Genomic DNA, 14,336 nt, shown 5'->3' on the forward strand with positions numbered 1-14,336 from the left:
ATGCTCCTTTTGCAGAAATGACCTTCTTTCCTATAGGTTTAAAGGACTATATTTCATAGTAAAAAGTCTGATAGTATTGAGTTAGTGGAAGACCTTTAGATAAACTAATGAACTGCTCTTCCTTCCAGCCCTAACCATTACATAGGTTGTTTTTAATCAACGAGGATGAGAGCAGGTAGTGGGAATAGAGGGTGGGAGCAGAATGGACACTTTGTTTTCATGTCCATATTTTATGTCGGGCTTGAGCTGAGATACCTGGTATAAATGATGTGATCTCTTCCACTTACCCCTTGACCAATTCAACTGCAATGAAGTCATTGCCGTCACCACTGTTGAAGAGAATGAAGCCATCCGCTGAGGTGGTCTTGAACTGGAAGAAGAGGTGCATGGAGGTGTAGGCCTGGAGGGTGGCCAGGCTCAGGTAGCTGCTCTTGGTCTTGAAGGTGACGGGGTCAGCGATAATGTTCCTCAGTCCAAAACGAGCCTTCAGTTCGCAGTAATCGATGTCGCCATTTTTGCACAGGTCAATGTAGAGCAGGCCATTGAACATGAGGCTCTGCAAGTGGCCAATGAAACTGGATGGGACAACGGAGATGTAACGTTTCTCTGTCATGATTCCGGTCTCGATATTGTGGAATTCCAAGCGGGTATGGTCCCCCACCATCGAACCTATCAACGTCACAGAGGAGATTCACGTAAGTCATCACATTTTGTCACAGCACACTTACTATACCTTTTAGGTTTCCACACAAAATATTTAGTTCCAGGAAACAAAATGCCCAATACAGTAGACAGCCGATGGGACCTCAGTCAGAGGACGGATTCCCGGCTGAGGCTGAGTTATATACCCTGTGGCCCATGCTCTCATGCAGCTGCTCAGAATGTCCCATCATATAAAAGAAAATATGAGATCATGGATAGCTCAAGTTAAAGGATAAAATGATTCATTTTCTCCATTCAGGAAACAATTGGGTACGAATGCATACTATAAGAAAAAAAGTCTTGATTGCACCAAACCTTGTAAAGATACAACAGACAAGCATGAAGCATTCACTACCAAATACTTCTTGATGTAATAATTCACCACCCAGTACTTGTCGAAAGATTCTATTGTAGAACATGTGTTAATTTTTTTCTGACCAGCAACTGTTGCTTTTTCTGATAACACCTCTAATTTCCCTTTGGGATGCTACCCTCCATACTTTACCTTAAAACCATCTGGGCTGGATGAAGCTGATCCTAACCCAGCTCTTGAAGTAATCAGCCTACGCAGGCTGGACCACTCAACATTATTTTATCCCCCTAGCCATAGAGTATGGTCTATGGACTAACAACGTGGTCTGCAAACTTTAGCACGCCTCTGAATCACATGGAGGACTTCTTAATACACCGTTCCCTGCACCCCACCCTCAGAGTTTATCATTCAAAAGTCTGGGGTGTGGCCTGAGACCATGCATTTCTAATAAATTCCAAGGTGATGCTTATGTAGCTGGTCTAGGGAACACCCTTAGAACCAAGGGATCAGCAGCAACATAAGCTGGAGTATTTAGTAGTTACTCAGTAATTAAGTCGAGTAATATTCAGCTCCGGAGTTTTTGTTAGAACACCTATGAGAGAGGCATTCTTTGTAAACAAGGCTTGTTGAAGGGGTAAGAAGAAAACTCAGAGTTGCTGGAAACCATGTGATAACCAGAGAGATTGGGCCTGCCCGAGGAGACAGCCAACCCAGAAGCCAACCACAAAATGGAGAGAAACAGTTCCTCTAGGATGGTGCCATTCGAAGGTCTGAATTCAGCAGCCAAAGCCAGACTTCTAAAAACTAGATGGCAACAGATTGCCTTCTGTGCCTCAAGCATTTAAGATGGGGGTCTGACATTTGCAACTAAAGGATCTCCAGCTGCTACAAATGAACCAGTAGACCTTTCATTACCTGGCTTACCTAGAAGTGAATGACTGGGGCAGGGGGTCATGAAGGTGGCTTGAAATAAATACAAAAGAGAATGGAAATTTTAATGACAAAGTCAAGGAAAACGTCATTAGTACGGTCAGAGTAGAAGGTGGCCCACCCAACATTTATATAGGCACATTATTACAATTTAACAAACCATGTCCTGATGCCCCAATGCTGAAGGAAGGACAGGAAGAATCCCTCCTCCTGCCCTCTCCTGTTGTCTCCGTCCACACTGAAGAAACTCCATTAGCAAGACACCTAGCCTCTCTCTACTCCCTCCGTTACATCTTTCCAGAGGAAAAGGAGTGACATAATCTGGAAGATTAAAGAAACTCTACAGAGAAACTGTATTTCCATAGCTCAGCCCCTGGCACTTCCTGTTTCCCCCTAGGGGAGCAAGCTGCCTCCAAGAAACCCCCAGTGTAACCCACACAACCCACAGTATGGGTGTTACAGGAGCAAGCCTTGCTTCAGTGGAGATGCCCGCCTAAGTCCTGAATTAGTGAGCGTTCAAGTGTGCAATTCCACCTCTGAAACTCGGTAGATGTTAGCCACATTTTTCCATACCAGTGTTACCACTAACAACATGATACTTGACTTTTACCAGCCTTGCATTTGTTTTTTCTCTATTGGTGTAGAACTCAGGTAGCAGGAAAAGAAAAAAAAAAAAAAGAGAGAGAGAGAATGGAAGGAAGGGATTTCTATTTTCTCAGGGTCCTGAAACTTCAGTACCTGGGAGATTCAACCAGATTTCACTTTCAGATGCTCAGTATTAATGTCATCTCTTTGGGAGCATACTCAGACCTGACGCAGGGAACTGTTTATAAGCACAAAAATCAGATTTATGTTTTATGAGCTTCTATGTGGTGTTTTGACAACTAGTGACAAATCATTCACTTAATATAAGCAAAAACAAAATAATGGTGTTGGTTAAATATAAAATTGTAACAGAACAAAAATAAAAATGTAACATAAATCTGCTAACAATTGAATAACTAGGAGAGCTACTATATAAAATTACTTAGTATTGAAAGTTGGACTGGTCATGAAAACGAAAACTAGCATAACCTAAACTCACATGATCTAGAACAATGAGGTGACTGAAACAAATATTCACAGTCTATTTGCCTCTAGCTGTTCATACAGGGCTGAGGCTGGAGCTGGAGAATGATGGGGAGGGGAAATCACAGCCAATCTCCTTGGGGACACAGGAACCAAACCGTGATGATGCTGCGAGCCATGCTAATTCTTATTTTAAAAAAGAAGAAGGAGAAGGGGTGCCTGGGTGGCTCAGTTGGTTAAGCGACTGCCTTCAGCTCAGGTCATGATCCTGGAGTCCCAGGATTGAGTCCCGCATCGGGCTCCCTGCTCGGCGGGGGGTCTGCTTCTCCCTCTGACCCTCCCCCCTCTCGTGCTCTCTCTCTCTCATTCTCTCTCTCAAATAAATTAATAAAATCTTAAAAAAAAAAAAAGAAGAAGAAGAAGGAGGACGAGGAGAAGGAAGAGAAGGAGCGGGGAAGGAGGAGGAGACCAGCAATGAGAATTAAGAAGTGATAAGGGGTGATCCTTGGTGAAGCCTGGGATTCCTAAAGAAACCTGAAGAGACAATTTCAAAGTCAACAGGGAGCTTTTAGAGAAATTATAGATACACAGGCCTACAGAGTTGAGGGGTTAGGAAATTCTGTTCACTGGAAAATGAATTTCATAAAGCAAGAAAATCATGTACAGTGTTGACAAGAGAGAAAAGAGATGGAAGAAGGATAAGAGAAAGGAAACTAACAATGGAATTTGAGAGCTTAGCCCATGGACATGGACTGATTTAAGGATTTAGGATGAGTCGCAGAGCCTCAGCTAGAAGTTGCAGTGGGGTGGGGGTGGGGGGCAACATGGCGCCAAATTAGAAAAGGGACTGCTTCTCTAGATACTAAAGGAACTCACTTGGCTGTGGATGGAGGGTCCCAAAAGAGCATGCACCTGGAGAAAACGTTAAAGAGATCAATTAAGTTTGAACCTTGTGCCAAACTAAGCAAATAAACATAAATAGATGATAAATAGATAGATTGATCTGTGTATCACCTATCAATATTAGTAACTGGGAATCTTTCCTCGTCTCCCCTGAATGCTGTCTATAGACTAAAACTCCCTTCCGTTCGAGAGGCAAACATATACATACTTCACTGCAGCTGCTTTCAAATTTCAGAGGGAAGAGGAGTAATTTGGGAGAAAGATGATTAAAAAAAAAAAAAAAGCAAGACTACTGAATGTTGTTTATGTGCCAGGCACTATGCTAGACACTTCAGAACCACCACCAAATGCCATTATCACAACCAATAGGTATCATTATCTTGCTTTAGAGAGGAGGACACTTAGCTTAGGGAGGTTAAGCAATGTGATCAGAGTTCATACAGGTGCTAAGTGGTAGACCCTCTGATTGAACCCAGGTGTGTTTGCTTCCAAAGCCCACATCTTGTACATGGCACAGCGGAGAAAAAGCTCGACTTATTCCTTATGTTATTGTGGGTGGAATTTAAATGGTGCGATGTCCCCACTGAAGTTGCTCTGATGGGTTCACACTCTGTCCCAGTGGCCAAGCACCATCACGTCACTCCATCTAAGTCACACGTAATGTATCCAGCACCTCCCCTAGAACAGCCATGTTGCCTCGACTCCTATCCACACATTCACTTCATATCTCACTGATGGTCAACAGCAGTTTACACACTAGCCCTTAGAGTGATAAAGTCTGTGAAGAACATAAACCTACAGAAAATTTGTCCAAGTTCAAGCTGTATCTTCCTACCAGGCATATACTAGACGAGCATATAGGCTCTTGAGGACGCACTGCCTGGGTTAGGTAGCTTTTCTGTGCCTCAGTTTCCTATCTGTGAAAGAGGTAGGAAGTTTTCAGGATTACCAGTATCAATTCATAAAAACTACTTAGAACGGTGCCCAGTGCTTAAATTATTAGCTATTAATTATTCATCATTCTTTTTTTTTCCTTTCTCTGAAATGCGTTAATAATTTTCCGGTATTTTGATTGTCACTCTTTTACGAGAACACAATCTCTTTTTAAGTAGAAACGACTTCTCACCTCTTCTGTATGTCCTGTGTGTTTAGCAGGGGGCCTGAGCACAGCAAGCATCCCTCACATCTGAGGAAGGAGGTTGTATTTGAGACATTTGCTTTGGAGTCAGAGTTGGGATCATCACCATTTCTACATATGAAGTTCCTAGTCAACACTAAAAGCTTAGCAAAGAAATAACAGGAAAGACTTAGAGGAGGCAACTTGACCTCCCTTGGCTCCCAGACATGGGGAGGGAAGTTAAGAAAATGAAGGCTTATCAAGTCTCAGTAAAGAATGCATAGTTTGCCCACAATCCTTCAGCACCACCACTTCCATACCCTTTTCATCACAATACCGAAATTTTTCAAAAGTGTGTGCTGTAAATTGTTCTAATATTGATGACGATGATGATGATGATGATAATAATAATAATAAAAGTAGTTCTGGAGCCAAATAAACTTGCTGAACACTTCACATGCAATTATCGATGATTAGCAATGTGTATCAGCATAGTAAAGACTCCCAGTAAGTGGGCGCCTGGGTGGCTCAGTTGGTTAAGCGACTGCCTTCAGCTCAGGTCATGATCCTGGAGTCCCAGGATTGAGTCCCGCATTGGGCTCCCTGCTCGGCAGGGAGTCTGCTTCTCCCTCTGACCCTCCCCCCTCTCATGTGCTCTCTCTCTCATTCTCTCTGTCTCAAATAAATAAATAAAATCTTTAAAAAAAAAAAAAAGACTCCCAGTAAGTCTTGCAATAAAGAAATCTACTTCATTCTGTTTAACCTAACATTTCCAAATTCCATCTCATCATGTTTTTTTATTAACAAGAGGAAAAAATTTTCCTTGGAAAATGACTTTTTACAGCTTGTATGTGCTGTATAAGGTAAGGGACAGAAAAGGAAGTCAGCATGAACCAGAGGAGTCAAAAGAGGGATGAATCTCTGAACTAGCAAGAAGCTCTGGGTGGAGTGGGTGGATCATGCAGCATCAGATCCCAGTTCTGAGGAGCATAACCCAAGTGAAGTATTCTTTTTTTTTTTCAAGATTTTATTTATTTATTTGACAGAGAGAGACACAGTGAGAGAGGGAACACAAGCAGGGGGAGTGGGAGAGGGAGAAGCAGGCTTCCCGCTGAGCAGAGAGCCCGATGTGGGGCTCGATCCCAGGACCCTGAGGTCATGACCTGAGCCAAAGGCAGACGCTTAACGACTGAGCCACCCAGGTGCCCCCAAGTGAAGTATTCTTTTAATTTATTCTTGATAATAGAAATCCAGCTCAATCAATCAGTCCATCAATCTTTATTAACTGTCAACTGAACTTAATACCTTTCCAGGAATACATTGTATTACAATAAATGAAAACCACCTGGCTAAGGAACATTTCTTTCCTTGCTATTGATTTCTTATGAGTGTGACCTATTCTTTGCATCATTTCTACAAACTACCTGAAAATTTGACACTCTAGGGGACCTTAAACAGCATGAAAGGGATTACTAAATAAGCCAATAAGATACTACTTAATAACCTGAAGACTGTGTGGTATTTTAGTTTCATTGCCTGATTTTATGACTTCTGTGAGCTAAAATTAAAATTCCCAAACCCATTATCACTGTAAGAAGCAATCCAAGGTTGTAGCTCATAAGCAAAATAGCTCTTTTCTTCTCCCAGATTTCTTTATCCTTATGGCTGCTCTTTTCCATCAGCAGTAAAGTAGGGGATAAGGGTTGAAAATGAAAGAGCTTCATTAATTTCAAATATCAAATTACTGAATGACTCGGGCCTTCAATGGTGTAGTCCTGCTTTTTAATTATTAGCGGTAAGAGAAAGCACACTTTATAATTACCTTTATTCTAAAGTTTCTATAAAAGAATAATGACCAAGGGAGGCAATACACATTACTGTACCCTCAGTTCTGCAGTTCTTTATGACGACAGCTTTGAGGGCATGCAATTTCCTGGGAAAATAAAAGAGATTCACGGTGCAGAGATCGGGGTGAGGTCGCCATCTAGTGGCTGCCATTCAAAACATGCATCACTGGGCTGCTGGGCTCAGCCCCAAGGAGCTAGCAAGGGATGTGGGAGACCTGCAGGCTCCTGCCTGCATTAACAGCCCACAGGGATTTCTTGAATAATTAATTCAAGATGGCTGAGGGTTCTAAACCATATAACCATTTTTACATCTCTTTGCTCACGTTCATTAAGTAAAGCTAAGTTACCCTTCAGACATGCAGAAGAGTAACCTTACCTCTCACTACGAAGGTGTCTATGTACATACAACCGGTGGGTTTTGGATACTTATTAAGCCTTCATTTTTGATGGGAGAGGGGTGAGTGTTGTAGTCTTCACTAAAATGTACTCCTCACATTACCCTAATGCATCCCCTTGTATTTTTCCCATATCATAATACAAATCATTTTCTTATGATGGATTGTGAATTCCAGCAAGTAGCCTGATTTGGTGACATCACACAGACATGGATTTGGAGCTTAATTACACAGCTCTTTCTAAGTGCCATGTCCTCTTAAGTAAAATAAGAACACTTATCTTTCAAGGCAATGGGGAATTACAGATTTAAGGAGCTGATACATGTAAGATGGCTATCCCAGTATCTAATGCCTACTGGGCACTGGATATATGTCTCCTGCTCTTCCTCTATCTATAGACTCTTCTTATCTACAGACACACACACACACACACACACACGCACATTCCTACCTACACGCATATATACATGGCTCTCTATAATTCCAGACTCCAGAATGATAGAAGTTCAGGCTCATGAATATAAAATTAAATTATAGGACCCCAAATTGCAGAACCTTTAAGCTGGAGAGGGCCTCAGCAGTAATAGGATTTCAGATTTAAAAATGAGGAAATGAGGAAAAAAGTTTTATCATATCTGTCCCAATGGCAAAAAGTATTTTAGTTACAATGACTGTATTAAATCCCAGGGATCCTGACTCTATAACTTGATTGTCTTATTCACAGAAGAATCTAGAGAGTTTACACCACTGACTTCAACTGACAAAGACCAGACATGGTAAGTGACTTTTTCAACATCTGGCAGAGCATTCTCCCCAACATCTGGCAGAGAATTCAAGTCAGGGCCCAGATGTCCTGACATCAACAGCATTCTACATAATACTCCATGCTGCCCCCAAGTTTTCTTCTCCCATATGGACAAGAGTTCTGCCTAACAGAAGTGCACTGCTCTGGAATGTTAGAGTATAGACTTATTTGGAAACAACATGGAAGGTGCCCTCTCTCTTCCACCTTAGACCTCATTAAATTACCCATTAAATTGTGGCCAAAAAGCTACCTTCATAAGCCACTCCTGGTTCCTCCAACCCAAAATGATAATTTTCTCTTCTGACATGACAATGATAATCTTACCCATCCATGCTAGAATCTCATTACATACTTTTTGTCTTATTTTCAAATGCCTGGGTCCTATCTAATCCACTAGATTGGTTAATTATTTGAGGAAACAGATAATCTCTTGTGCTTCCTTCTTATCTTTTACATCCTTAGCACACTGCTGATATGTAACAGGCTCTCAAGAAATACCTATTGCTTATAATGAAAGCTCTGAATGTTCCTTTACATATGGATCTATCCGTTCATTCATCCGTTGCCCTCCTAGAATGTGAATAACACCAAGCCAAGGACTGGCCTATTTGTTCACTTCCCTATTCTCAGTGCCTTCTAAAGCAGTACTCAGTACAGGGTAGGTACTCTATTCATAACAATTAAATAAATGATGAAATAAATGAATAATTACTCAGCCCCTTCTAAGTAGCCTGTAGTGATCTCAGTACTTACTTTTACCTGTAATGCTCTGAATTTCTGGTTTACCCATCTCCCTCCCCTAGAGAGTAAGTCATTTATTGAAGGAAGAAACTGGTCATTGGGAAGATGATTGATAAGTGATTTTTGAATAAAGGAATAATAAAGGAGCTACAGAACTCTACATCTACTCTCCATCTACTCTATGCCTCAGGAGAGAGACCCATCAACATACAATGACAGTAATGGGTAAATTTTATAATACAGATCAATGAAAAGGGATTATGAAACTAAAGAAGACCTTCTTAGCCTTACCTGAGCTTGTCAACGAGAACATGTCACATGACTTCTGTTAAGCAAAATAAACATGTTTCAAAAAACCTTTTGCTCGCTGAATGACCCAGAGGGTGACAGGAGCAAAGAGAGACACATTTCCCTACATAGAGCTGTACTCACCCTCAGCCACATCATCATCCACGGTTAACTTAAGGCTTTTTCCTCTCCGCACCACCCGGACGGTGTGCCATTCATTGTCATTGAGCTTCTGCCCCGCATACAGGGTCTCAGGTCCTTTGCCTAAGGACGATGGTAAGTGCCAAAGTTAGAATCAATTCTGAAAGCAGCGATTATGGTATCAGAACTGTCAAAGCCACACTGACGCACAGAACCCAGTAGCATTCAAGGAATCATATGCACGCCCCACCACCAAAGCCCATCCCAGTTTCACTGCCCCAACAGGATGTTCCACAATTGTCTCCAAATGCAAAAGTCTCAACTCATATGGACATTGGCAAAGCAGTGAAAGAAATAAGTGCCCTCCTTTGTCTACAGAGAGAAAGTTCTAAAATGCCAAGAGCAGTAATTATAAGAAACAGTAGTCAGCCATCATTTTGTTTTCCAAAGTCTTAGATTTCAGATGAATTTCTTGAAGATATAGGAAATTCATCATTCATTTTTAGAATCATTTGGTCACTCAGGCTTAATACACCAGTCTGGCTTTTGGAGAGTATACATCTATTGGATGAGAAAAGAGTTCTGTAATATATACTCTTAACTTGATATTGCCATTAACCCATGGTCCTATCAGAATTCAGCAACCATAGAAATCACAACAGTAATCATCATAATAATAATGTTGAGGTCTAACCCCCATGATAAGTAATGCTCCTGAAGGGAATGTGAGGGGCCCCAGACTTATTGTTCATCATCCTCCAAAAAGATCTAAAGATCTAAAAAATGAAATAATGTAAAATGCCAAAATCAAACGCTTTTAGGTCAAAAGAATGTTCAGGAGAAGGTGCCACCAGATGAAGGAATAAACCAAGTTGTCTCAAAAGATCCATGATCAAAATGCTCAAGAGGATGTTCAGGTGTACCCTAAGAAAAATCAGGTTCAACGAGGAATTATAGTATTTAGGTGCAGACGTGGCAAGATAAACACTGAGGCATTAAAAGAATTTGGTTAGTAATGGGGGGAAAATGTCATGTTTTGCTCAGCACTAAACTGAGATGTAAATTTAAAAGACAAAGAAGATTGCATAGAACCAGAGAACTTAGGCCAAGTTCCAAGTTCACTATGTGGATAGCTGAGCCCATGCAGAAAGACCCCGTGTGAGTCTTCCTGGATTAGTCAAAAACTATGTAGAAAGCCCTATCTCTGGAAACAACTTGGGAAAAAAAGATAAAATATATAACTGGCCAATATATTCCTATGATATTATGCATCTGAAATATTTCAGAATACACTTGGATCCAACATATAGGAACACAGTAGGGGCTTTAATGAGCACTTGTTGAACAACTGTTGTCTACATAGGTATTTATTTCTTTGGAAACCATCAAGTAAGGTCAATGCATTTTTATCTAATTTTGAAAGCTCTATTATATAGATTTCACTAGCCACTCCACCCCCTCTTCTGCCTCCAAGACTCCAAAACAGTATTGTATAAATTTAGGGAAGAAAATTTTAAAAAAATAGTATCACTTGGGTAAATATCTTCTAAACTAGGTAATTTTAAATTGTACCCTTTAATTCTGAATTATTAGTGTTGCTACTAAATGCTCTTTATAAGAGTAATGATGGGGTGCCTGGGTGGCTCAGTCAGTTAAGCAGCCAACTCTTGATTTTTGGCTCAGGTCATAATGTCAGGGTCCTGGGTCCAGCCCTGAGCCCCATTAAGCTCTGCACTCAGCACACTCAGCAGGGAGTCTGCTTCAGGATTTTTCTCTCTCCCTCTGCCCCTCCCCCGGCTCACTCTCTCTCTAAAATAAATAAATCCTTTTAAAAAAGAATAATGATAGCATTGAAGTTTGGGGAAATTTTCTTCTTAAAAATAAAGATTTTCAAAGTAAAAAGGTTTCTTTTAATTAATATGTATATAATAGATCATTTGTATTTTTTTTTCAGAATGTACCTATATCCCAAGTACAATGCAAATTCACAAGAATCCTAAGAAATCAATGAAGAAACTTAAAGTGGACCAAATGTACCCCAAATTGGGTATGATGCCATGAGATCAATGAATCTGAAGGTAAAAAAAATTCTATGATAAACCATTTTATATTCAATTTTAGCTGTTCTTTGTGAGTATGCCTGTCTTACTATTATCTAAAGCATATACATTGTAACAGAATTTTTCCTACATCTCACCTCATTAGATAGCATTGTTCATTATCTCATTAAATTCGGGTCTAAGATTGATGTTAACACTCAACTTTACAACAGCAAACCGTGCAGGCATTGAGAGAAAATGGGCCACATCATGTGGGTGCTTTGAAGCAAGAACAGATGTTCTCAGAAGAAACAAATCTGCTGTTGTTTTTGTGTGTGTGTGTGTGTTCTTATCCTCTTTATTCTACATGCAAATGCTTCAATAAGAAAGGGGAAAGTAAGGAAAGACGTAGGAAACATAGGCTATATTGTTAGAAAGACAGGCTATTCAAACATCTATAGGTAGCATCTGTTCTTTAGGCAGTGTTTGCACATCACTTAATTTTTATGATCGGGGACAAAGTAAGAGGGAGAAATACTAACACCAACATGGTGACAGTTAGCGACATGGCCATATTGGTGTCATATTAGTCATCGGTGTAAAACAAGATTTGCAATCAGCCCAGTGTGTTTTAAATGCTGCCGACGTTTTGCAGGGACTTGGAATTTTCCTGTGTCAAATTCAAAGAAAAATATTTAACTATCCTTTTGACTCTAAAACTTCAGGATGTGATAGTCTACAACCAAACATGTGGGAAAAAAGACCTGAACACCCTCATGCCCTTCTGCTTGGCTACAGTTGCTGTCTCCAACCCCAATAATCCTCGTGACTCTGCCAGGAGAAGAGAAAAAAAAAAATCCATACCCGTCTCATTAAAATGGTAGGGAAATGAATATTATCCAATATTCATTTTCAAGCAATAAATACAGAAATCCCAGTGAGCTTCCGAAAAAGTTTCAGCCTCCAAAAGTGGAGAGTCAATGGCATTTATCTTTAATCAAGCCAAAAGGTCAATGCATCCCTACCAGAGAGAAAGTGATGTTTAAACTCAGCTGGAAATGTAGGCAAACAGAGGGCAAGAACAAATCTAATTTGTAGCCTAAGCGTAAAACCGGATTGATAAGTAATACAAGATGTAGATACAAGCTGAAAGTTAAAACATACAAACCATCTGGTTTTCAAAGAAGGAGGATTTAGTCTAAGGAAGATTTCTCTGGCCGATTCAAGCACAGAGCCAGTGAAGCAGCATCAGTTAAACAATGAATGTAAAGATAAGGATCAGACAAGGAGGAGAAACTTTTTGTTGTTGTTGTTGGAATTTAAAATGGAACTGATAGGACTTTAATTTTTAAAAAATTCTTAAAAAACCTCAGAGCCATTAATTTTCCTCCATTGTCCTTTTTCTTTTTTGTAGCTAGGAGAAATGTGATCTGTGATTAGGTACATACTGGATGTATCTAACAGAGGCATGCTTCCTTTTATAGCTTAACTAGTAAATATTGATCACACACACAAAAAGAAATCAACATTTGATTCCCTTTAGGTTGCTTAGATCATCACTGTTTGATCTAAATACAGGAAGCTAAAAACTTATCTGACACCCTATAGCTGAATTTCCCAAGTAATGACCTCTGTGACCAGAGTAAAGAGGCAAAATCACAGTTGAAGATTTCCGGGATGCAGAGGTCTGTAGAAGTGAGTATTCAATTGTATTCAAAAGAACCTTTAATGAATCTTTTGGGCGATACCACCCAAATTCCCATTCTTGACCTAGTCTCACTGCAAACTCATTTGGCATCATCTCTTAGTTAAGACTTGCCTCACCAAAGATGATCTAATTTTCTGACAGACATGGATAGGAAGGAGTCATCACAGATGAAAAATACAAGATTTATTTTCTTGACCTATCCTACAGTAACCCTGTGGGAGGCCTATTTCTTTAAGAAGCCAGAACTAATAGTAAAATCAAAGTGAAAAGTTAGGAGAAAAGCGTTCTTTGGGAGAGAAATCATTGCTGATTGCTTGGAGGAAGATGACGCTCAGATATTAACAGATTGTTCCCTTTGAGGGGACAGGGAATGGGAGCGTATGGGGAAAAAATCTGTATTTGGGTATCTCTAAAGGCACACATCTTCACAAGGTGGACTTTGGCTCTTCATGATTTTGAACCTACTTAGTTGTTTTCTTTTTATTTTTTGTTGTTGCTTTTTGGTAGACTCTTCATAGAACATGAATTTGTTATTCCCCCCAGGAGCAACATAACCCGCATAACTATAAGATACCCGAATATGCATTAGTTTGTTAATAAATTTCTAAAACCTGCCCAAACCAACTAAACCAGATGGTTTTGCTCATACACAGGGAGTAGAAATTCCTTCCAACTGCCACAAAGTATTATCTCCAAAAGTGGGTGGATAAGACTGGAAACTTACTTTGCTTGGGGTCAGGGGACAGGGGTTAAGAGCACACTCTCTATACCATAATCACTTTGCTTTACTGGAACATCTTTCTATTTGTGCAGGAGAGAGAAAGAAACAACAACTTGATTTCCCGTGGAACTGTGTTTCACATGAATCAAAATTTCTACAATGCATAAAAAAATATGAAATTCACTCCCTTAGAAAGGTATAGCAAAAGGCATGTGATTATACATCTAAATGGCATGATAAATAAATACTCGAAATGACTGTGTTAGGTTTAATGAACACCAAAAAATATTTAAAAAGAGAAAACTTACCTTCATTTCCACCAGCACCCTAGGTTAGGCCAGCTGAGCTATGACAAAGCCTAGCTCAGCTAGGCTGAGAGAATAGATTAGGCAATTAAAAGCAGGGGTGAGTAGGGCAGTGGGACTATAGACTAAGGAGGGTGACAGAGAAATGGGAAAGAAGCATCTCATTTTTTATCCAAAGCAGTTTCAGGTTCTGGTTGTTTTCTTCAGGTTGACAACCCAATGGAGAATAAGAGGTGTTTTGTTTTTATAAACTCATTTTTTAAAAGATTTTATTTATTTATTTATTTGACAGAGAGAGACACATAGAGAGAGG

The 14,336-nt window shown here is 40.1% G+C and overlaps 1 protein-coding gene across 1 annotated transcript in view; it reads right to left on the minus strand.

Moving 5' to 3' along the window:
* The window catches only part of NRXN3 (neurexin 3), a 1,463,404-nt gene that overhangs the window by 789,188 nt on the left and 659,880 nt on the right, over positions 1–14,336 (minus strand). The window contains exons 7-8 of the mRNA XM_034993352.1: positions 9,254–9,373; positions 288–669 (exon numbers count right to left, since the gene is read on the minus strand). Of these exons, the coding sequence (XP_034849243.1) occupies positions 288–669; positions 9,254–9,373 (502 nt within the window). The remainder of the gene's footprint in view (positions 1–287; positions 670–9,253; positions 9,374–14,336) is intronic.

The sequence above is a fragment of the Mirounga leonina genome, unplaced genomic scaffold (assembly GCF_011800145.1).
Source record: "Mirounga leonina isolate KUSES-001 unplaced genomic scaffold, KU_Mleo_1.0 Mir_82, whole genome shotgun sequence".
NCBI classification, from domain to species: Eukaryota; Metazoa; Chordata; class Mammalia; order Carnivora; family Phocidae; genus Mirounga; species Mirounga leonina.